General features: G+C 40.8%; 1 protein-coding gene across 1 annotated transcript in view; it reads right to left on the bottom strand.

The window, feature by feature from the left end:
- Positions 1 to 1,912: 1,912 nt before the first annotated feature.
- pik3cb (phosphatidylinositol-4,5-bisphosphate 3-kinase, catalytic subunit beta) overlaps positions 1,913 to 25,451 on the bottom strand; it is a 37,848-nt gene continuing 14,309 nt past the window's right edge. Inside the window, exons 3-24 of the mRNA XM_028418972.1 lie at positions 20,740 to 20,935; positions 19,232 to 19,460; positions 17,558 to 17,787; positions 15,581 to 15,760; positions 14,768 to 14,935; positions 12,834 to 12,923; positions 12,449 to 12,703; positions 12,252 to 12,348; positions 12,016 to 12,146; positions 11,725 to 11,772; positions 10,692 to 10,880; positions 10,228 to 10,349; positions 9,790 to 9,933; positions 9,595 to 9,694; positions 9,001 to 9,194; positions 8,802 to 8,911; positions 8,512 to 8,590; positions 7,334 to 7,501; positions 7,103 to 7,226; positions 6,873 to 7,018; positions 3,926 to 4,058; positions 1,913 to 3,553 (exon numbers count right to left, since the gene is read on the bottom strand). Coding sequence (XP_028274773.1) covers positions 3,416 to 3,553; positions 3,926 to 4,058; positions 6,873 to 7,018; positions 7,103 to 7,226; positions 7,334 to 7,501; positions 8,512 to 8,590; positions 8,802 to 8,911; positions 9,001 to 9,194; positions 9,595 to 9,694; positions 9,790 to 9,933; positions 10,228 to 10,349; positions 10,692 to 10,880; positions 11,725 to 11,772; positions 12,016 to 12,146; positions 12,252 to 12,348; positions 12,449 to 12,703; positions 12,834 to 12,923; positions 14,768 to 14,935; positions 15,581 to 15,760; positions 17,558 to 17,787; positions 19,232 to 19,460; positions 20,740 to 20,898 — 3,234 coding nt within the window. The 5' untranslated portion in view covers positions 20,899 to 20,935 and the 3' untranslated portion in view covers positions 1,913 to 3,415. The remainder of the gene's footprint in view (positions 3,554 to 3,925; positions 4,059 to 6,872; positions 7,019 to 7,102; positions 7,227 to 7,333; positions 7,502 to 8,511; positions 8,591 to 8,801; positions 8,912 to 9,000; positions 9,195 to 9,594; positions 9,695 to 9,789; positions 9,934 to 10,227; positions 10,350 to 10,691; positions 10,881 to 11,724; positions 11,773 to 12,015; positions 12,147 to 12,251; positions 12,349 to 12,448; positions 12,704 to 12,833; positions 12,924 to 14,767; positions 14,936 to 15,580; positions 15,761 to 17,557; positions 17,788 to 19,231; positions 19,461 to 20,739; positions 20,936 to 25,451) is intronic.

Raw genomic sequence — 25,451 nt, 5'->3', positions numbered from 1 at the left:
GCACTCGGGGGCACAATGCTGAAGAGAGATAGATATCACATGATTCATCCACCCATGTGCTGCACACTTGCTTTGTTACAGAGGGCTGAAGCCTGTCATAGCTGTCATTAGGCAGGGGGATTTATAGGGAATGACATTTCCACCATATCCCAGTAGCAAAGCTGTGAAGATGCTACAGTGTTGTTGAGCCACTGGTGGAAAAACAAAGCTTAAAAAGACAAACGATAAAAAAAATCCAAACAAATACTATGCCTGCAAAATACATCCAGGTCCTTGAAGAAATCCTGCTTCAGAGTGCTTGAGAACAAATCTCTGATGGTGGAGACACTTTAAGAAGGCACTTCATCCATCCAGCGCGAGCGTCTTCAAGCAAGAGTGGGATAAACTGACCAAATCCAAGAGTGCAAACCTTAAGACCCCGCCTGTGTAGGCCAAAGCAGCTTCTACAAAACACTGAACTAAGGGTCTGAACACCTCTGCAAACTAGACATTTCACATAAAAGGTGACTGTATACATTCTGAATTTACTGTTTTCATTTAATTGTTGCGTTTCTTGCATTGAGGTGATATTACAGAATACCCTCCACTCCACCCACTGCAACCTCGCTGCCAGGTTACAGTATTATGTAACTACAGCAAACTGCAACACATAGGCAGATGAATCACACTGAGCCATGATTGTAGCTTTGAGTGACGCAGAATCAATAAAAGATGGAGACACTTTGTTAACATTCCCCACTGTGTGAAGAAGAAATTCATTTCCTGACTCCTACAAGTAACAATAAAAAAAAGCACATTTGTTCAGTTCTCTCACACACACACAGGAGCTTCATAGTGAGCAGGGTGGCTTTTCCGCATATCCCCCTTAACGGCCTATAATTCTACTGTAGATATAGGAGGTTAGAACAAGCAACACTGACACACATACAACATGAAAACACACAATACAAACCCTGTGACACAGGTGAGAAATAATCTTGTGCCATATTCTCTAGGGGAGACTCTCATTCCCTGGGTCTGATTGAGTTTCAGAGACCTCCACTGTAATAAATCATAACATAAAAGAACATCAATATTAAATGATGATAAAGTGTTTCATTTCAGGTGGAATTTTTCTGAATCTTGTATTTCCATTACATGCACATCTATAAATCCTATATATCAATATATTCCATAATGCCATGCCATAATGGATAAAATATGAAACTTTTATTTTGTCATTTTGTTGTCCATGCAAAGCAAGCTGAGCATCTGGAGCGAGCTGGAGGGACAACTCATTTTTGATAATTATCTGAGTCTACAACTGAGATTTTACACTCTCTAAAGGATTGGCTTTTTAGATGTTTATCTGGTATACCTTTAGGTCTTCTGTTAAAAAAAACATAGCCACAATCCTGAAAAAGACTTCTTGAAGGATGTGAGAGTGATTGTAACACAGACTAAAGAGGGTAGGTAACAGTGTACTGTTCCACTATATTACTTAAGCAGCTCTGCTATTGGCTGATTAAATGTCCTCTGCAGTGCTGTGTGTCCTTTGTGTCATAGAGCTGTGTCCTGAAATACTGCATCTAGCCAGATTGGCTTGAAGACAGAAATATCCTTAAGTACAAATTGATTCTAGGTGGTGATATTATTCAGTTTCACAGTAAAAATAATAAAAAAATAAGGAGAACGTTGCTGCTTTTCACTCGCTCTGTACTGATTTAACCTCCTTCCATTTGGCAGTGACACTTTCTTTTCATTAATACAGCAGGCAGAAATAGATCAGGCTACATATCTGGCCTGTAATCAATAAAAAGGCATCAGAGCTCTCTAAACAGAGACACAACCTACAGTGTTGCTGGCCTGAGTGGGTGCACAGTCACACTAGTTATGTTCACAGCAGAAAAAAAAGGAGAAGATGCAGAAATGCTGCGCGTTGGAAAATAACTTTAATAAAACTCCTATGAAAACAAAAACCAGCAAAACAATAAAAGCCTGTACATTTGACAATATCCAGTGTCTGAGACTTCTGAAGGCCAAGTGGTGCAAAATACAGCATCACACATAAACCAGCAGACAAAACCATTATAGGCTTGGGCCTGGGCCCAGGCTTTTTATAGAATAAGATATGGTTCATATACTCGGATATTGCACACACACACACAAAAACCTCAAAACAGAGATGCAGATGCTATTCTAGCACCATATGTCAACACAAGGAAGTAGCTTTGCATCGCAGTGTAATGGCCCTATGGATAAACTCCATTCAAAAAGGTCCTCAGGCCCCGCCCACACCTGCTTTTATAAAAACAAATACACTTAAAAAGAGAGCGGCACATTTTCGCACATTCAATTTGGAAAGTGATCATTAAAAACACAGTATAAACAATAAAATTACATTAATGTCTGCATGATTTTGGTCCTAACATGTTAAAAGCATCAGTTTATTCTCAGTGATGGTTGCTAGAATGAGCTAAATGGTGTGAATAAAAAAGGTGGGGTAGTGATAATTTCATCCAATAATGCTTTTTGATTTGATAATGTTAAAAGAAACAAAACACGTCATCATTTTGAAATAAAATAAACTAAATGAAAAATGTTTAGTTTATCATCATTTCTCATATGTCTCTAAAAACATTCCAGTGTACAGTGGTCCAACTGAACTGAGATTTCTTCAGTGGACCAAAAGGCTCAGAGCATCTTTAGTCACTACTTCTCTTTCACTGTTATTCCCTCACAGGTTTTTGTTGTGGACTAGTAAAGTAGTCTGGCACATAGACATCTCATGATAAACCCTTAAACGTGAAAGGAAAACCTCATGATCAATACAATCTTCCTGCAGTTTTGAGGCACATCTTTGAGAGAGAGAGAGGGAGCGCGTGTTAAGACACTTCCTGTGGCTATGGTGCTTTCTCTTCCGTTTCTCTCTTTCAACACCCATCCGTTACCTCCGCCCTACTTAAAACAGTCCAGGGGTGTAGGCAAAATATAGTCCCCCCATTAGAGTCCATTCAAGCAGAGTTTCAAGTCCATCTGACAAAACTGAACCATGCCTGCAGTTTATCTCTGAAGATTTAGTAAGGGAAGAGTAGGTGCTTCACTTCCCTTCCTTTGGCTGCATGCTCCATCAGCTGCTGTGCCTGTGCAAAACTTGCAATGACGTTACCCACCATGATTCCAGGGAATGTCACAGGACCATAAATTTGGATGTTCAGGAGGCACCGTGATGGCAAGGAGGGATACAGTCAGTCAGGGTGCAGGGTAAGGAGAGAGAGGGTTTACTATGTATAGTCCGTGGAGGGTGAATCTGCTCGTGTTTGGGATATTCAGTTAGATTCCCTTCTTTAAACCAGGGTGTCTCTTACCCCGTCTCCTTGGCACATCCTGCCTCTGACACTCACTCTCCTTGCTGGACCATTAGCCTCAGAGGAGGCTATGAGCGGTTGTCTTTGGCCACATTGTGAGCCATCCAGTTGACTTTGGTTGTCCAGCTCTCCCTCAGGGCTTCGTCAAACTTCTGGCGGAACTGCTTCAGTGCTTCGTCATCCGTTTTACCCAGAGCCAGAGAGTCCTGGGGAGGGACGATTGCAGGAGAGGAGAGGAGTTAATCAAGAGGGTCAGAGGACAGTGTATTTAGACATGCTTTTAGTGCTGTTCATTCTAAATTGCAGCCAAAACCAAGGCATGCAAAAACATGGACTTCTCTATGTGTGTTGTATCTGGCACAAATATGTAGCTGTGTCTTGCTCCTCTGTTACAGAGTCATGGTTTGTTCCCGTTTAAACCCGTTGGTAGTAATTCACCACTCTAATGATCACCATGCATTCAGGCCTTTACACCAGCCCAGTCCACCCCCTCCCAATACACTACTGCTTATCTTTGTACAGAACTCCACTTTCTGTTTCTTACCCTCAGCATCTCTGCACATGTGTGTTTGTATTACCTTTAAGTACTGGATGTCTTTGACAGAGGTGAGCTCAGGCAGTCCAGCAGTAAGCATGAGGGCAAACAGAGTGATGAAGAGGTTGCCATTCTTCCTCAAGACCAGATAAGCGTCCTCACAGTACTGTCGAAAACTACAAGAACACATACAAGACAAGTCTTACAAAACTTCATTTATAGAAAGTAAACATCCACAAAATGTAGTATCACTTCTTTGCTGCACCCACTTGATTTATGTGTGTCCCTCATTTTTACCAAACTTACTCACTGATAAAAAAAGGGATAATGTAGCTCTGACTAGGGATGAATATGTAAGACTCTTTGCTTTCTTGTTTGTTTTCAGCAGATGTAAGACTGCCGTAAACGAGGTTCCACACTGTTTATACCACCTGACAAACACTTCCTTTAAAGGTCTACCATGTAGTGACTTGCTGCACTTCTGTCTGCAAAGGGTGGCTTCAAGATCCTCATTACAACCAGTGACATTCAATGCTTGCTCATTTTCTTTGGACAAAAATTCATTGTTAAAACTTTCATTTACTTTAAAATAAAGTGCTTTGAATCCTCTGCATCATATCCAGAGGACGGTTTCCACAAACTTACTTCCAGTTTCAGTGTTTTGTTTTTACATGTTCTCAGATCTGGTACACCATGTACCATTTCTTGAACCCGCACATACCACATCTGCTGACACAGCAATGCCTCACCACTGTACTTCTGTTTTTATAGATAAACAATTCTCTAGATTGATTTAAGAACAGTTTCAACCCCATGCTCACAGACAGGATGTAATCCTGCAGGCTGCACTATACTCTTACCCTGCTCTGAGGCTTAGACATTGGATAACCTGGCAGTATAAATGGTGCATGGGAATTATACATAAAGCAGTTGAGTCAGTTTATTTTTTTTAACCTGGGCAGCTCCCTGTGATGATATTTCGTGTCAGCCCTCTGCCATGACTACCATGCTAATGAAACAACATACTGCATGTTGTGCTCTTGCAGATTAACTACAAAAACATCAGCTGCAATAGTAGTTACTGTTTTCTTGACTTGTTTACAGATATGACCCTCTCCTGTGGTACAGTTATGAATGTAGATATGAATGTAGGCCACAATGACGAAGATCACTGTACCACACGGGTATTTCCACTTTCATGAAATGATTAGTCTACTTGTTCCATCACAGGTCTCTACTTGGTAAACAATGTGTTTTGCTTCATTAAGCCTTGCGTGTGAGCTTACATGCACTGCTGCAACAATGTGCCCTCCTTTCATGTGCTTACAACAGATTTCTTCAGGTCTGTACCCATGTGATTAAATGAAGTGCACAGTGGTTTTTAATGGTTTACTACAATTAAAACAATAATAGAGAATGTTATAAAGACTCAGAGCCCGGTGGGTAGTCACGCGATACAACGTCCTAATCTCGTTTGGACGAGAGTTGGTCGAGGCTAAGACGAAGCCGCTAGTCAGAGGTTGGCATAGTTTCCATGTGTGGTGGGAACTCATCTTCACTGACGTTCTGTGGTTTAGTCGCTGACGAGACGTGAGTGTCCTTGTTATGTGTCAGTGCTGTTGGAGTTATGCTTAGATTCGAAGCTGCTATGTTCGTTTATGTCCCTTTGCTGCGCCCTTGTGTTCGCTATGTTGCCGTCTGTGATTACTGGTCACGAGTTACTCCTTAGCATGTAATGCAGCGCGTAAACGTGTCTGTTCGTTGTTGCTAATAATGGGAAGGGTTACGTGAATGACGCTGTTCATTATTAATGCGGGCGTTCAGACATATTAATGTAAAGCAGACGGCGTTATTACAAATGTTTATGTTATGATAACGGTTATAAACTGTGAGTTTAGGTTTATGTATTATTATTTACTGTTACAGACTACTTGCTGATACTGCAGAAATCAGTGAATAAATTCCTGATAACCCACGCTGGACTCCTGCCTCATCTTCCTGTGCTCTGACAGGCACCCCATCTTGTTGGTTATTTACACCTTTAACTGGCGCCGATTAGTCTGCTTCCCTACAGAGAACTATATCAGAGCAGGTTGTCCTTAATAAAGAACCAACTGGGCTGTATGATAATGCATAAGGCAAAACATCCCTTCTTCATGGAAACAGTATCATTTTACTTAAACATCCATAACATCCATCAAACACTGTGTTCCAACTGAACACATTTCTCCTGTGTGAAACTTGCTGAGATATTCACCAGTATTTAAGTATCTACTGCCCACTGCTGGTAGGAAAGGGTCCTGCATGGACCACAATGAACTCACTGTGTTGTGACTAGACTGTCCATTTATCTTCTGACAGCCCAACATTATTTCATACGTACAGTCTTTTGGTCTATAACTCATGTCACACTCTTTCTCCGCTCCATCAACAAACAAACATCAAAAAAGTCCTTTGTTTACATCTTGCTGGATGAATAAAATTTTCAGCTGATGTGACATAATAAAATAATAGTACAAAAAGGTACAATTTTATTGTCTTTTTTTTTTTTTAGTAATAATGTGATTTTTAACATCCTCATCCACAACTTGACAGACAACTTTTAGGTTGTATAATTTGCAACCAAACGTACCTTACTCCAAAACAAAAGGCTCTTTGTTCATCATTGCTCCATGTTTACACTTTACACTAAGAGTCAAGATTCAAAGTGTTTAGTGTCATAAGTAAGGAACCAAGTTTCCCTGCACAATGAAATTCTTACTTTGCTGTCCACACTGAATGCCATGAAGATTAAGATATATAAACACAGCACTTTCTGAGTCATGGCATTTTAAATTAATAGAAAATTAATAATATAGACAACAATTAATAAATCAGATATGATCAATTTATGTTTAACAGTCTCAGTGAATTACAATAAAAGGCAGTAGATTTTTAATACTTCCCAATGACCAAATTTAAACAAGATACGTATCTAAAATAGAACCAACCTGCCAAATTTTTCCGTGTATCCCGTCTTTCCCTGCTGTATGACATGGATGAAGTCATGTGTGAGGATAAATGGTACACGCTCCCTCTTGATGCCAAACTTTGATTTAAAGTTGCCCAGGATGTGGCCAAAGTCTATGTGGAAGAGCTGACAGACAACAACAATCAGTGAGAGCAGTGCAAACCAGAGAAGCCAAATGGATCATTCTAACATACAAAGTGTTTGCCCAACCTGTCCGTTGCTGCGGACCATGATGTTGTCGCTGTGACGGTCTCCAATGCCCAGGACGTAAGTGGCTACACAGTAGCCTGCACATGACAGAGTAAACTCCTCGATGGCTCGATCGAGAGCATCACTGTGAACACACAACGTTCAAAACGTTGTGTGTATACACCTCTTCAAAGTATACAATAAGATAGTAGAATATTAAGCAGCTTATTATATAAGCAGGGACCATCTTACCCAGAGTTTCTCTCTTTGAGCCAGTTGAGCAGCGCATCTTTGTTGAATGCTGCTGCTGCTGCAACATTGCTGCTGGTCAGCTGGATGTTCGCAATTGTGTCTGCTGATGAGACTACCTCAATCAAACCTGCCCGGTCACCCGTTGCTAGGCAACCATATGGAACAATTCTGGATAACAAACAAAAAACATGGAAACTGTTATCATATCCATCAGAATTAGGTTTTTTATTGCTGTGGACTTAAAAGGTATGTGTGTATGTGATTAAGACATGAGGCAGAAAAGTTCAGATCACATAAAGCTCCTATAGGTGCAGTTCACCATCAGACTGTATAAAATATCTAGTATTCATGGAGAATGGAGACATGACAGATGGGAGAAACCTGTGGTGATAAAATGATGGCACGCAGACCAGCAATATAACCATACATTTCTTATCTAGATGACCTGAATTTTGTTTCTTCCACTAGATGGCAGCAGGTCTATGTGAACCTGCACAAATCCAGCCCAGAATTAAGACTTGACTGTTACAATGTACTGACAAGCTGCCCCCCAGTAAGAAAACCATGACCCAATGCTCAAAGAGACTCTTGTTTCTAGATTTCATTTGCAGTTTGACAGAGGTTGAATGGAGACCAAATGCCTTAAGGTAGCTTCTTATGCAGCGTAATGGTTGTTGAGTTTAATAAGAAAAACGGACAGCTGACAAGGGAAGTTACATGCAGTAAGATTTACCATATCATAGTGGTTTGCATTACACTGTCCCTGCTTGTATTCCCACCCTCCCATCACTGTGTTCGAACTCTGAACCCATGTCCCTGTAATCTGAAGCACCGTCCACAAGCTCAACTGTCAAAACAACCCCCTCCATTGCCTAGCTCCAGATGTCTCAGTGTACGGTGAAGGAAGAAAGAAGGTCTGTCAAAGTGTGAAAAGTGTGTATTTGATTAAGTTGCTATGCATATATTGTATCTACATGTGTGTAAGTGTGCATATGTGCATGAGGTATGGAGTGTAAAAAGGGTTGGAGGTCAAACTAGCATGGGGTAATTAACTGTCTCCCCTCCTTTGCTGCACCCCACCAGAACTTCCCCTTCCCCACAGAGAGCAGGAACAAACAAGACTGACAGTTTGCCTATTAAAGACACACACACACAGATGGATCCACACAAATGCTAACCTGAGATCCAGATTTGCCTCCTTCCACAGATGATCCATTAACCTCAATATCTGAAGGGTCAACATGTCTTGCCTTAGGTCTATGAAATGAAAGTGAGTAAAGAGGTGAAATAAGAAAACATTCTGTAATTTGAAACTGATACACCTGTATTGGTTTACTAGGAAATGTATTATTTCTTTTGTTATCAACAGGGCCCTCCGGTTTCTCTGCCTCACCTCCCCAACTCTCTTGTTGCTCTCATATCCTCCCTCCCAACTCATCAAACTTTTTCCAATTTCTCTGATTCCTACCATCCCCATTCTTGAAGATTATTCCCAGGGTGTCTCCACTTAGCAACTTGTTGTTGTAAACGATCCAGAGTGGCTTCATCTTAGAGTCCATGTAACGACATCTCTCCACACTGATGGAAGGGTGACAGAAAAGAAGAAAAGTTTATGCCTGATCTGAAACCATCAGCTTCTTTTCATAGGAACAGCAGTGTTGTCTTACTTGATGCCAGACAGCAGGACGTTGGGGTTTAGAGGGGAATGGAGGTCCGATAATGTCTCAGAGTAGCCACTTTGTCTTAGACACGTCATCATGGCCTCCTTGGTCAACATTGCCTCCTTGTTTTTCTTGGCATTCTTGATGGTACCCAGTTTAATTAGCTCATTGACCGACTTAAGCTTGCTCAGAGCTTCCACCTAAGAAAAAAAGAAGAGAAAGATTATGTACCAGAAAGAAAAACATGCAGTCATGTCAGTGAGAACTAAACTTAGTCTGCTTAAAGCTGATGATGTCAGCACTGTGATCCCAAGGCAGTGCGTATTCTATTCAAAACAGGAAAGTGGCCAGATAAATGATGAGGAAGTGGCAGGAAGTGTCCCAAGGAGTGACTGTGAAAAGCAACACTATAGAGGGCAAAGGTTAGAGGCCAGAAATGATGACACTGCTGTCACACAAATAAGCCAAAAATATCATGAATCTAGGCCCTGTGTGCTCAACAATAGACCAGTGTTAGGTATCATTTTAAGGGCTTTAAGCACTTCCCTGTAAATGAGATGGTCAATTTTATTTATTTACAAAATGATGCGTTTGGCTAACCTGTTTCTTTAGAACCTCAATATGAGGGATGCTGCCTCTACAGTAAGCTTCCAAGATGAGTGCAAACTGGACCGAAACAGCTGGCATGTGAATCTCTGACCTGTAGTGGGCAGCAAAGAGGGGTCATGGGACAGATAAAAAAAATTCTTAATGTTGTCTTAATAACTTCTGCGACTTTAGAACAGCGCTACCCACCGTAGATGCCAGAAGAGGAAGTGTCCAATTTTGCGGTTCCCTTGAGCACGCTCCAGCAGGAAGTGGGTGAGAGCACAGTCATAGTATGGCTCATAACGCAACACCTGCACCAACTGTAACAGGTACTGCAACAGTTCCTCATCACTGATAAAGAGAGAAAGAAACAGGAGCAGAGAGAAGTAAGAGAGGAGATTTTCTGGCAATAATTTATCTGTATATCATTTGATAACTGCTTTAATAACTTTAACTAATTTCTCTTTGGGAAAAAGGCAACAGCACTATTATATACTAACTATATACTACACTATATAATGCACATAAAGAAGCGTACTGAATTTCAGGAATAATGAAATAGGTGTGGTAGCGTGAACTTTGGACAAAGAAAACAGAGAAGTCTACAGAAGAAAAATATATGTGTGTGTGGATACATTTAATTACCTCATATCACGTAGGCAGCGCACAGCATACTCCCTGACATACTGGTCAGGGTAGTTGAAATCAAGAAGCTCCAGAGCATCTCTGGGACTCAGTGTGGGCCAAACCTGAAGCAGTGCCTGTAACTGAAACACACCACCACAAACGTATGTAATGTAATAAGTGAATCAAGTGCTTTTTAATAAAGGTTTGTTTACCCATAGGATCAGACATAATAGAGATGCAAATTAATCCTTCAGTAATAACAGCTGTGACCCTGTAAATTAATTAAAGTTGATTACATATGAAACTAACATTATATAGATAGGTTAAAGAAGGTATGTTGATTTTGAAGAGATAAGATCAATGGTTTTGACATGAACGTGAGGATTTTGATTTAACAAAGCAAAACAAAATACAGACAAAAAAAATATAGTACTCGACTAAAATTGCTTTTATTTTTGTACCAGTGTATCTTGTTGGCTAACCTGGGCCATGTCCTCATGTTTGCTCCACTTGACAGAGAGTAGCAGCTTGGGCAGCGACTGAGGGAAATTCTCATGACAGTCGTGGCGTAGTGTCCAGATCAAATCCTTCTCGTTTTCACACAGCTGAGAGAGCGGGTCACGTTCCATGATCTCTTTCAGTTCTATGTGGAACTTCTTACCACCTCGACCCTGAGAGACAATAATGAGTGAAGAAAAATGGAAAAATGGTTCAGCAGTTTGACAAGGGAGCAGTTAAGAAGGTGAGGAAAGGGGAGGGGGTGAATGGAAATTAGTGGAGGATGTGAATAAAAAACAGAGCATAAAGATAGGTAAGAGTAAAGAACCACAAGAGGGCAGTGTGTATCAAAGTATCCCTTAATCTCGCACTACCAAATGAATCCAAACTAAAGACCAAGTAATACCATTCAATTATCCCTAATAAAAATTCTATCAAAATAATTCATATATGATTTAAAGTGCCAAAAGAGCCATGATTGTTTTTATTTACTCTGGGTCCTGATATGCAAACAGTTCTTATAAATGAATAACAACAGCCAAGCTGTGAAGAGCTCAAATGTAATGCACAAGGTGACACAGTAAATACTAAAAGCTAACTTTAAGTCAGCATTAATCTGTAGCTTCACACACATGCACCTTATACTGTATTAAGTGGCTGTGTTCAGGCATGTCCTCGGTGTAACAGAAGATTATGCAACCAGCTGTAACACACCCAGTCAGAGTGGGTTTTTATGTCGAGGGGTGGTGAGACAGGAAAACACACAATCTATTACAGTCTCTAGTTTTGAAAGGTCTTTAAATATTTTTGCGACTGCTACACATCCGCCAATGTGATAAGAATGGGTTTCCAAGGAAACCAACAAAAGGTGCCCGTTTGACAGGTTTTAATTATGGAGAGTGGAGAAGAGAGATAGCAGGAAATGATGCAGTTCCAGTACTTGTAAAGAAAAAAAAGTCTTCTAAATGAATACAGTCACTTAAGCATGTTCATACAATCATCATCTGCTTAACTCACAGGCAAAGAGTCATTTGCTTTGGCGATCTCTGCGGCTTTTTCCAGAATCTGTGGAAAAAAAAGAATAAAATGTCATGAATCACATGAAAACACGGCCCCTTATCAATTGTTTTGCTTGGAAGACAGTGCAGGCATCCACACAGGGTGGTAGGTATGACTGCAAATGTATAGTTTATATTAGCTTATAGTTTATATTAACACTAAAAAGCTAAGCCTGATGGTATTTCTAGACAGTCAAACAGGTATGTTCCCTTGTGTTAAAATGGACAGACTGAGTGACGGCTATCTGACCTTGTCAAATGGAGGGAAGATGACAGCGTGTGATGAATACTCTGAAAAATGGATGTGTAGTTCTGTCGCGTTCTCAGTGTACGGGTTGGTCTGAATGGTTCCAATGGGGTTCAGCATCTCTTCAAGTTCATCTTGGTCAAACACAAAGAAGCACACCATGAGATGACAGAAGTTTCACTGTATTGTAAAGCCCATTTAAAGGCTTATTAACAGTAAGGATTAGTGTGGCTGTATACCGGGAAAAGACGACCAGCAGTGCAGTATGATGTCTCCAGTCTTCAGCTGCCCTTTGTAGTCAAACACCATTGTGTTGACCCAAGCGATGGGATAGTGCTGGACCACACAATTAATTATTAGTGAGGATAGTGTTTATGCTTGAAGAATGTTTAACTATTTTTTTAGACCTTCTACAAATAGTGTGGGTCCCACTCACCACTTTCCCTGCTTTGCGGATGGTCTGGTACTTGTTTATGTGAGCATTTTTGGTGGACTTTTGCTTCTTGACCTTATCCATGACAGCATAGATGGCAAAGCAGAGACGGGTCATGCGTGGCAGATCACAGACAGCAATTTCAAACTCCAGTGTGTTGTCTTTCCACATGTGGTCTGAGCGGCCGCTACTCTCACTGCTCACCGCTGGCTTGCACAGCAGCTCTGTGCCATGAAAGAGCCCGGCCCTTACCTGGACCTGTGTGGAAAAGTTGATATTTAAGCGTCCGTGCAGGAATGTAGTCATGGCATAATATTTTTAGTGGTGTGAAACTGAGTGTTCCCATTTATGCAAGCACATATGGATTAAGGGCAAAGCACCATCTTACCTTGGCAGTCTCCTCTGCATTCACCTTGCTAGCTTTCACGAGGGCTATCTTAAACGGGCTGGACATGTCCCACACATACGTCTGTACTTGCTGCAGATGCAAAAAGAAACGAGAAACAGACCTGCCATGAATGAGCAGTATTAGCACAATGTACTGCAAAAATATGTACTCGACACATAGCTGCCTCCTTACTCCACCAGTTCCCTACACACAAACACTATAGGAGGTCAGGCAGGTCATTCTGATGTCAAGCCAAGTGGATTTGCGAGGGTCAGCAGTCAGCAGAACAAACAGCATCACATGACACCTAGAAACTATGAACATGACTAACGAGCACACTTCCTGCTGCTGTCCGCCTCCCTTTTTTGTGTGCGATTGTTTGCTTGTATGTGTTTAAATGCTCATGTGTGTGTAATGTGTGTCTTCTTATCGGATAAAGGGCTGTGTTTTTGTTCATCTCTAATATTGCAGGCAGAGACAAAGGCCCCCATTCACAGTACCATCACAAAATCAGCCTGTCCTTTTGTTCTCTTGCTTTGGTTTTTTCAGTCAGGTTTCCTATTGCACAATATTGGGGCATCCAATAACAGGTCCCTTTCATGAAAATAAATCTCACTCCCAGTCACGGACAGCTACATTTTAAAAGAAGGCTTTTTACCGTCTGTGCAGCACGTGTTTCTGTCTATGTCTTTCACTGCACTGCTTTTTAATAAGATACAATTTCAAATGCTCACCAATGTGACCAATGAAACTTTTATATCATCATAAAGGTTTCTTAACCCCAGTTAAACAGCAACTGGTGAGAGTTATTCAGAAGAAAACAAACAGTTACAGAAGTCTAGTCAGGAGGAGCATTTAAGGGATAAATCCCCCAATCTCATAGGTGTTTGTTGCTTAAAACAAGGCTGAACATAAGAAGTTACAAAAAGGAAAAGTAAGTTTAGACAACTTATTTATCATTGCTCAATCTGGTGAAAAGACTAAAGAAATAATTGATTAATCAATCAAAAGTTTAATCTGCAGCTTAATCAGAAGTAAAAGAAGCAATTATATTCAACTATAACCATCTGTCTGGATGAAATAATAATTGCCAGCAGAAATAAGTGGTATAGGGTGATTTGATCTCAAGCTCACCTCCACATCTGGTATAAAGGCAGGAGGATTAAAGTGATCATTAACCGTTATACACACTTGTTGCACCACTTTGTAACTCCTTGAGTTTCATTATACAGTCAGTGTATGTGTATCAACAAAATGTGGAAGTGAGATGAAGTGGGAGGCTGTTTTTACTTAACAATGTTTCGTCATGGCATTAACAGTAAGAATATAAATCTGTTCCAACATTGCTATTGTTACATATTAAATATAATGTGTTTGCAATTCACATGATGACTCAATATCTATCAACTTTCCAACCCACACAGCACTTGGGCATCAAAAGGCTGCATAGAATCTAGCAATTAAAAACACAGGACTTGCTAACAAAGGCCAATTAAATTCCACCTGACATTTATATGCGCACACTTTGAGCAGCGATGTCTCCTGGAAGCACCTGGAAGCAGCAGCAAGGAGCAGGCATGGAGCATGTAATCTGATGTGGCAAACGCTGAGCTACTGCCTCATAAAAGACAGCTGGCAGTGGCCAAGTGCATGTTTACTTGGAAAACCTCCACACCTGCTTTGTTCTGCGCAGGTAAATCAGGCACACGGCGGAGCATTTGCTATTTTGGTGCAACAAGAACATTGCTTGGGTAAACACCAGAAGATATTGAGCGACTTATCTAGTGTACACTCACTTTAGTCCAGTTCAGTATAGTAGTATGAATTGCATACAGTATCAATTAGCACTGTTGGTTTAGAAACACCACAGATGTTGACTATATGCCACAGGTAAATTATGCAATTCACACAGCCATGCATGTTATTGGACTCACTGTGGGAACCCTTCTTTTGGGAGGTAGTGGTAAGGGTGGGTTGGAGGACTTGCGGCTAACTACGGCTCCAATGGTACAGAGTTCCCGGTCAAACATGGCCTTTACGGTGCTGGTGTGAACCAAGGTGAGGTGGGGCGTTTCCTTGGCCTGCAGACATGTGCGGATGTACTGCGCACAAGACAGGAATAAAAAAAATGGGTTTTAGTTATGTGTATATTCAAATCATGTCCAACACACACAATTTAGTTCAGCGATTGATATTCAGTGATATCTGAATGATATTTCTGTATACTGAAAGCTTATTACTCATTATGCTTGTTAAAAGTCTTATGCACCCTCTAAATAAATAGCAAGATGGCTAATTGTAAAACAATTCTTTTCAATGATGGCTCTGAAAATAAAAAGAGTAAAGACATCACCACTAATTTAACGTCTAGAGATAGTAGAGACAGAGAGTATGCTCCTGTATTTTTAAGCTGCTATGGTTATCTTCTCTCTTGAAACAAGTTACACATAAGCATGCGCATTGTAAACATAAAATCTATTATCATCGACTCTACTAAAAACATTATTGTTGAGCCATCAACAGTGCACTTTAAGCCCATGTTATATACACTTGAAATCTTTGACAGTGACAGCTCGGGTTGCCAACATCTCTTCTTGGAATTAGAGATAAGGGTATTTTTTTTTTTACACTGTTGCTATAGTGCACATAATACAATAAAATCAAGTTTTGAGAGCACTGCTAAGTCTAGTTCCTGATACATAAGACAATGATGGACATCCAATAAGGTCCAGTGTGTAGGCACTGACCTTGTACTCAGTCAAGGGATGGTCACCACAAAGGAATTCCAGACAATGGCTGACCCTGAGCACATACTGTCCTCTCCATACCTCCTCCTCAGGACCATGGGTGGTAAGCCACTTCCTTACAGCCAGCTCCATTAAATCTGTGGGGGTGAAAGACGATGGCACCCTCAGACTGGCTGAGTCCTGCAAGATGAGAACAGAAAACTCAGACTAATTCAAGAGTTTATTAATGCTGAAACCCTAAAAAACAGCTGAACAGATGTTCTATAATCTGTTTTTTGGTCAAATCTGGACGTAAAAGATAAAACATAAAAAGCACAGATTCCTGTCTTGCTGGGGGAACTGATGTTGGATATTAAGACAAAGAAGAGAAATGTTTGTAATGAAATACAGAGATACAGTTTTTGTACCTGACAGTCTAGTTAAGTGAAGAAAAGGAAGAAAAGGAGAAGAACTCTTTGTGAACACTCTTGTAGGAATTGTTTGCAAGAACAGACTCACTACAAAGAAAAGTTACTTTCTGTGTAAACATGCAGATAATGCTGAAAATCATACAGCTTAAAAAGACCCCTCTGATTTCTCTGTGTGAAAGCAGCACACATCCATTGACAGAGTTCAGAATTACCTGGATATACTGTGTGTGCATTTATGGCTGTGTGAACTCAAGCTGTGCCCGAAAATGTGTTTAATACCTGTGTGCCCTCCACACATTATTGTGGCCAGTCTAACATATTCCATGTCTCACTCCGAGGCTCGCCGCTTCATGATATTTATAGCACACCACTGACCTGATACCTGAGATTATAATTTCCACGAGGTTTAATAAAATCTCCATTAATAATTAACAGAAACGGCCATAGTTACATAATTGTGGAACTACAAAACTGACATGCAGCAGCAACCCTTCTTTTGATAGAAATGTGTATTTTTCTATAATGGACTGCTTTAACACCTAAGTTGATATTATGAAGGCTCACACAAACCCATGGTCATATTCAGTTTTGAACAATAACCCAATGTCTTATTGTGTCCGACCGCCCAAATAAGACTTCCTGCCAGTGGCCACCTGAGCACACAGATGTCCAGCCTTTGCGTATGCATGTGTCTCTGATGTTGATCAAAGCTGATACACAAGAGTCTGGAGGGACATGACCATGTGTTTTGTTATTAAAGAAAATTATTTCTATAACAGAGGCAAAGAGAATGACACACAGCGTCAGAGACAGATAGAAGGACACAGCTCAGAGAAGGAGAGGGAAAGAGAGGTTCATTTTAATCAGTGCTTTGGTCCCTTGAGCTAACATGCTAATGTGTGTGTGTGTTTGGGAGAATAGCATAATTTCTCTGATGGTTTTGACCCACTTAGTGTTGTCACATGTCTCGCTAGTTGGCTTCAATCACGTGACTTTTGTTGAGCTGCCAACTGTGATGAGAAAAAGAGGCTGAGCTACAGTACATGTGCCTGCACTGGTGGAGTCACATGGCTACTTTTGCTACTCAAACAAGTCGGTTTTGTCTTCTATTGCAGTGCTGTAAATCACATTGTTATTCAGCGTTCATTATGCATGCAGAGATGTTGACTAGACATGCGCTATGGATTTGGCTAATGGGTTTATTATTATACCATTTTGTTGTTTTTATTTCCTTTAGCTAATTAGGAAAATTAATGTGGACAAGCACACAAATGAGCCATCATTCTTTGTAATTGCCAGCTGTCTGTCAAGAAGCAATCCCCTCCAGCATGATGTAATTTATTACATAACATACACCATTAAGGACCCATTATGTTTAATTAATTCATTTTAAGGATTTCATTGTGTTTGACTGATGTGTTAAAAGCTCTACAAACCCATAGGGAGGGTATAAATCAAAATCTACTAGTGTGATATTTTTATTATTATTCTTTTATTGTTTGTATTATAAAAAAATATTTAAATGTTTTAAAATTAAAACTTCTAGTGCTGGGTAACAGACCCTCACCTGGGACTGGTCAAAGTGGATGATGACTTTCAGATCTGCTGGGCGGTCATTGGCTCCGTCTGTGATGGCCGTCCCTGCCGCAGGCTCCAGCTGTGGGGAGAAGCAGGCCTGCAGCCACTCTGAGCAGTTCAACATTTGCAGTCGCTGCATCCTCTCCTCACTGATGCGAAACATCTTACTGCGAAAGTCCTTCACTTCTTGGTCATTTATTGCATCCAGTTCATGGAGACCTGCAGAAGATCAAATAGTGGATGATTTAAATAATTTATCAGATTAAGATTAAAACAACAACAAGCAGGTAGATATTGTGCATTCTTTGGTGACATACTTTTAATGCGAAGGATTCAGGTAAAGTGCAAAACCACCTTGATGCCACACACTCATAGCAAAAGACTGTGTAAAAGGACATGATGATAGTCTCTCATGGGATTAAAGCAGAGCCTCCTAATATTCACAGTGATGCCAGAGGTATCATTTACAGTGTGGAGGATCACACTTACCTCCCTGCTGAGCTTTTGTTTTTGCATTCTATCAAAGGGCTGCTATACAATACTCCTTTGGTAAAACCACATGTTGACATTTAGAACCGTTTAACATTCATATGACCCTCAGTATTCAAAGAACAGCTCTGGCCTGCATTAGCCGTGTGAGTGTGTAGCCCAATTTAAGTGGCTGTATTTCTGGAGGGGGAAAACACAGTTGGCTGTGTGAGCAGTAACCATTTGTTACTGGGCTCTGTCTGAAGGAGGGGTGTGTGTGTGTGTGATGGACTATCCACAGGAGCCTCTGAAGTTCCTATTGAAACGCCACTTCACTCTGACAAAAGCCTTTAAAAGATCATGTCAGTCCAAAGTGGAGCCAGGAGGGGAGAATATCAATATCGTCTGAGTCTCCTTCGATTAGACTCAGAGAACCCTCTATTCTACTTTGCCTTTTTTTCTGTAGAGGTCTGCTGTGACCAAAGGACTTTCATATCTTTGTAAGATGAGGAATGAAATAGCTGATCCTTAATTAGGTTTTATGCATGACAGCTTTCACATTCAACATGATGGCTCTACATTTCTTGACATAAAAAACTATGTAGGTCATATGATATGTACCCCAACAAGATAGTATCTATTAGTTGATTTGCCAGTTCACAGCTACTAGGATAATAGATACATTTTTAAAAACCTACTGGTTCCATCTAATTTGTCTGCATCTTTGGTATCCCTTGTGATGTTACAAAGACAAAATGAATGATTTGTTAATGCCTTAAATGGCACCTCAGAGGCCTGGGTTTTTACACAGTAGTGATTGATTCCCTCTGCTCCTCTAAAAGAGATAATACAAAGTGACATGATGGAAGACATGTCCAGAACACGTCCAGTCAATCATCACGCTTCTCTATCAGCCAGCTGGGCCGCTGATGGGACCCAGCTGCACGAGGCAAAAGGCTGATGGGTGAATGTGCTGAGTAGGAGAGCTACTTAGTATACTGGAGGAGGTGCTAAAGGCTTGTTGTGTGTCTGGAAAAGATTTAGTGTCCCACTTACCAAATCTTAAGTGCCTTTCTTTATTGAAAATGTCAAACAGGCACAGCAAAAGGATCAATCAGGGAGGGAGTAATGCATGTGAAAGCTTGTATAATAATGTACCACTTAAAATTGAGAGTGCGTCTTAAAAGTGTCTTACCCTTGCCAATGAGAACACCAATTTTGGAGTCCAGCAGGCGCTCTGCTCGGCCACAGTTGCGTGTCACTAGCTTGAGAACCGGCAGGAAAGGGCGAACATCGCACAACCGCCGTGTTTCATCTTCCAGTTCTTCGTGTACGGCTGCCTGGTTGACACATTCAAACATGTGGCTCTCCATTTCTCCCAGAGCAGGAAACAGAGGAAAGGTCTGAGCCTGCTTCCATAAGAGCTGAAGAGGACAGAAAGAAAGGAACTTTCACTTAAGTATTTTTGCTCTACAAAAGCTCATAGGGTATGTCCATGGCCTCCATTAGATTAAATGACATAAATCATACTTGAATGTATGTTAGAACTAGAAATCACATGAATTGTTGTGTTTGTTTGCATCACTGCTTTTACAGGTGGCAATTACAAGTGGCTATGGTTGCACTCTGTCAAATAAATAACATACTGTGTCATTATGATGTAATATATTGATGAAGTACATGTTTCATGTACAAGAACATAACTGACTCATGGAAACATGACACAGCTTCTGGCTGAGGCAAGCAGGATATGAATACTATGTCCACCAGCTAATGCTAGTATGATTCATGTCCCTGTGCCCCCACAGTGTGATCACAGGGTTGAGTGTCAAGTAGGGTGTCTTCGTCCTGAAGATACAGATCCATTTACCATAATACAGCTTCTTCAGAATGTCTTGCAATTTCAGGCTATTCTGGCTACCTCAAATCAGTCGTGAGGCCTGGAAAGGTGAAAGAAATATTTGGCTAAACTTATACCCCCTGCTGGCTCCCTAACATAGAGTACATCCCTTTTTCATTAAAAAAACTAAACAAAAGCATCTTGGTGTCACTGCCTCTTGAGGTTTTGCTGTTTCTGTACTTATTTACTGTAGAGGATAAAGATCTTTTTAAGTGTGTTAAAAATGTACGAGACAGACATGTTTTATTCACCACATATTCCTGTGAAATTGTTGCTATGAATATCAATGAAAGAGAAATCTGTCTTTTTCCCTGGTTATGTTACAGTGCTGACAGAGCCCGGCGTGTTGTTTTAGAAGGCTTTTTATTCACAGACAAGACTGACTTGTATATTGACCATCCAGAACAACCTCCTCGGGCTTTATTAAATGCTGCAACATAAGAGAAAAACATGCTTGTGTATGCGTATGCAAAAATGACAGCCAACAAATACTAAACTATATCTTCAAAGCCTCAAAGCTATGACGTCTACTTTAAATGTCATGTTCCAACAGCAGGCACACAAAAAAACACCCTGAAGCCGCAACAATCACCTCTGTCACAACACGCATTGGATAATGTCTAAACGACTGACCTGCTGTCTAACTGTGTGTGTCTAAGATAAGGAAAACATCCTTGTTATCACATCAGGCCTAGAGTCATAGTAATTGGACAAGTATACAAGACACTAGGTGTAAACCCAAATGTTAAAGGTGATGTTACTAGTATTCATTAAACAACAGCTCCATCACCAGTACCACTCACCAGTTTGATGTGTTGAATTGTAGCCTCGCGTGGAACATCCATCTGGATGTAGATACCGGTGGGTAAAAGAAAATCCACAGTAATCTGGTCCGGAGCATGTCCGGCCAGTGGAGAATGGGCTGCCCATATATCCAGGAGGTCTGTCATGGCAGGAGGCATGGCAAGGCGCACCTAACACCACCTTAATCATAAGGACCTGGAAGGATGGAGAAGAAAAACCACACACATTCGATGAAAAAAACATTTTTTTTCTGGATGTGTCATTCAGATGATTGAGGGGTGTAGTGGTGCGATGGGCGCAAAGCAAACACTTAAGTACTGAGGAGACAGTGACAGCTCGGGTTGAAAAGATGACAAATAATATAAGAAATCAATTTTAATATATATTAATAGAGGTCCATTGAACAAACCTCAAAAAATATTCAATATATCAAGCAATTACAAAAAGCACTACCACTAATAACCAGCATTTTAGTCATATACACCACCACTGTACTGTTTTTTTAATCCTTGTGCATTCATTAAAAACAAGTCGACAGGCCCAAATGATTCAGTGTCACAGTATGCCTGTGAGGGCAGCACTGTGCTGTGTCCAGTGGGAGGCTGCTGGCTTTAATTTGGATGAGGGCCAGTGCTCAGAGGAATGCCCACTAAGCAAACAGAACAAAAGTTCAGCCTGCTTTTCTCTCATCTAAAAATCTGGTCCCCCCAGGCACAGGACACACATACAATGAAGACACTTATAAAAGCAGACCGTTTGCATGTGCATACAAACACACAAACACACATGCATCATGCACACTTATGTTAACGTAAACACAGGCTGCCGCCTAACAAGGAAGAACAAGGTTATCCTGTCATGGTTCCACTACATACAACACTCGCTGAGATGTTTGCCGATGACAAATGCAAAACCCTTCAATCTCATAATTCAGTGCATCTTATGTAACACTGAGAATGTGAAGTTCAAGGACACAAAACTAAAGCTTAACACATAAATGCAAACACATGCAAACTCTGCATGTTAACTGCACAGAGTTCCTTTGAGATGCAGTAAGTGGCTTCCCAGCTGCTGGTGTAAAACAGCCTGGTTTCCATCTGGGCCTGTGTCTCAACCACAGCTGTACCATCACACCACTTCCACCTGCACTTTTTCTCATTACCTTGTCCTCAAGTGGCTGAGTACATTAACTCTTCCACTAGGCCATAGGTCCATCTCCATTTCAGCTCAATCTGCCCATTAAAAATGACTGTCCTGATTGCCTCTAATGGTCTATTCCCTCCAAGTTAAGTGCTCAAGCAACCAGCCGATGAGCTGCTGTTGTCCACGTGCAATATCTGCAGTGCATTTGGAGCCACGATCTCAGCCACTTACTATTATCACCGTGCAAATGGAAACAATCTGCTGTGTGTTTCTGTGTATATTGCTTTCTGAACATCCCTCTTAAATGGACTTGCATGAGATAAGGACAAAAAAACACAATAAACACAACCACGCCACGTACTACACAGGAAAGCAGCTACATACAGAGAAAGTGACACACACACACACTATCACAAGAAGCGATTCACATTAACAGTCACAGGGCAGACAATGGCAAACTAGTCACGTCACAAAGGTGCCCTGTTACATACATGAGAAGTAACTTTACACCATGTCTGTCTGAAACATTGAGAGCACTGTGTTATCACTGATGGATGATTGAGCACATGTGCAAATACAACTACACAGATAAACACATCTCAGTAATTATGGGTTTCATGAATGATGTTTTACAGTAGACTAGACTAAATACTGTCTCATCCTGCTGTGATGTTGATACAAATGTCCCCCTGTCTCCCTCTGTCCCTCTCTTTCACACACACATACACTGTATATATGCAGGTGAGCAGGGTTATTGAGGATATGGTGGCATACAGCCAGAGCCAGGTCCGGTTTCAGCGGGAGGATCAGAGGGGAACAAGTGGGTTTGCAAGATCAGGAAGAATAGACAGTTTCTTGTGGCAGCAAACAGAAAAGCCTGAAGGGATATGTGCAGTTAGCCAACATTAGACACAGTAAACAGTGAATCACAATGTAGCTCCCGAGGCAGACTTTGATGACTGTGTTTGAAGGTGCAGAAATATGATCTCACTTAGATGTGCTCTGTTTTCTGTAAAACCTGAACAAGTTTATTTCATTGTTAAAACTACTTTAAGACATATAATAATTGGATAATTACTGTCAATTTTTATGCATGTGATATGTCATTTTTCTTCTGGAAAAGTACAAGCATGCAGCTTGGAATGAAAAGTGAAAAGTCATCTATTCACATCTTTAAATAGTCTGTGTGCTCTGATCAAACAGCTGTAGATGCTCTGGGAAAGGGTGTGTCGGTAAAATCAAAGGCAAGATAGGATATCAGAGAGAAGTAAACCTGACAGAAACTGGTTGAGTTGAAAATGCTGCTCATTATTGAAAGGTAACCAAACTCCCTGGGTTTATAATCTCAAGCATACACTACACTACAAGCAAACCAGTTATTAAATTCATATAATAAATACAAAGTGATTCCAGCGACATGTTGTGATGGCTTTCATGCCCAGATGCATGTAACAGTAACACTAGTGTTACTCAGCAGTCTCTTTCTAAAGCTCTCTGTCTGACAGTAAGAGGAGTGTGAGGCCTATCTCCACAATGGAGTGAGTGTGTCCACACGTCTCTGTGTGTGAGTGATTGAAAAAAAAGGGGCTTAAATAAATGGCGTGTGTGTATAAAAGGTTATCATTGGTGATTAAGGGTCCTGTGACACATTTTCTTACATGGCCTAAAAATAAGGTTCACAAAGAGGATCTAAGACCTATTCACCTCTCCTTAACCACCGCTGTACTCCAGTAAAGGACTATGGAGACACACATACAAGCAATACTCAGACTGACTGAGTCAGCGTTTCCACTTCTGGGAAAGCTGTGTGTGTGTGTGTGTTTATCGGTGGGATTGTGTATATACAAAGATGAAAAGAAGCTTTTTAAGGCTTCATCTTGTTAATATTTATTTATTTATAAAAGGTGTATATTTTAGTTGACACACTAAAAGCGCCTCACATAACCTAATAGGAATTGCTCCTATTGTCTATTATCAACACATATTTAAAAATGAAAACACTTTTAGTTGCAGCATTTGTACATGTTTGAACAACTAAGTTAGTGTCACCAACCTTATATCTAGTTGTAGTCTAATTTGACCACTAACCATAATGGCACAACCGGCTAAGTTGTTCATGTTTTCTAAGTCCAGGACACATTCAAGCAACACACACACATCATACCATGCCAGAGTGAAAGAGATGAATGAACAGGACTCACAATCCATTCACTGTAACATCTGGCTAAAAAAAACTGTGTGTCAAGGTTAACAGAAAAGCTGTGCGGAGAAGCTGGGGCGTGTGTTCCTACTGCATGCAAGGATTTGAGTCATCTGTCAAGCAGTTCAGTGTTTACTGTATTGAAGAGTAGATGTAGGCGGTGGCTGTAGACAGTAAACACAAATTCAGGAGTAACAGTCATTTTCACTCTGACATTGGGTCAGATAGTGGCTGGGTCATATGTGTTGCTGGGTCACATGTTTGCAACTGCATGTAGAAGTGTGTATGATTGTGCAAAGTGCAAAGTAAACATTTTAGCTCAGGGCAGTTATCTTCTTCAATTAATTAATTCATTTTTTAAGCCCCAAAGGAAAGTTTCATATTGACGCTATAAAATGAAACTATTATATGTTTGCAGAAAACATATATGCGTCAGGCTCGGAAATAAAACTGTGGAAGTTCCTGGAAACAAAATCCCCTCTAGAAATAGCCTTACAGCTGCTAAAAATCAACGTAGACACTGTATCGGACAGGAAATGTGAACAACGTGTCTATGTGTGTGTGTGTGTAGAGGTCAACCACATCCAGGCAGCTGACAACTGCTCCATCACACCAGCCACCTCCAGTGACACACACCCACTTCGTAGACAGGAAGCAATGACTTTACACAGGAAATGAGTGGCAAACAACAACCAGTGAAAAAGTCCCAAGCAGTCATTCATAAAAACCTCATGTACAGTGAATCACAGGCTGGGCCATTTTTTATTATTATTAGCAGGTTATTTTTAATGGTGTCTCCGGCCTCCTTGTCAAATGATCAGAACCTTTTTAACTGCACGCCTGGTATGCCCAGCAATGTTGTGGTTGTTATGGGTGATTTGTATAGGACTTTGTAATTCCACATCATGTGGAAACATGACAAGACAAGAGAAAAAACTGCTCTGCACAAAATATATTCGAGGCAATTTGTGCTGAGCATGGTCATACATCCCATTGTATTAAAATAAAAAGGCTTATTTGCAATCAAAGCGACAGTAGCTGCAGCGCCATTAATCCACTGTGACACTAATCATATTTGAGCCATAGCAGCAGTGTTACATCACAGACAAGAAAACACTACATACACGAATGAATAGCCTCGTCTTCGAATCTCTTGTGACACTAACACATCAAACTCTATCCGTGACATCAGGATGAGCCATTCTGTCACTGCATTGTGACCATATTAACTTCAAATTCAGCAGGCAGTCTAACATGCACTCATTGCCGTCTGTTTGTGCATCAGTGGGACCGGGTTCATAAGATGAATGGAGGATAGATGTAGCAGGGCAGACAGAGGGAGATCAGGAGAAGAGACACTCCTGCTTG

Source organism: Parambassis ranga, chromosome 13, assembly GCF_900634625.1.
Source record: "Parambassis ranga chromosome 13, fParRan2.1, whole genome shotgun sequence".
NCBI lineage: Eukaryota > Metazoa > Chordata > Actinopteri > Ambassidae > Parambassis > Parambassis ranga.
The sequence above is the reverse complement of the archived record's forward strand: the minus strand, read 5'-3'. Positions and strand labels throughout refer to the sequence as shown.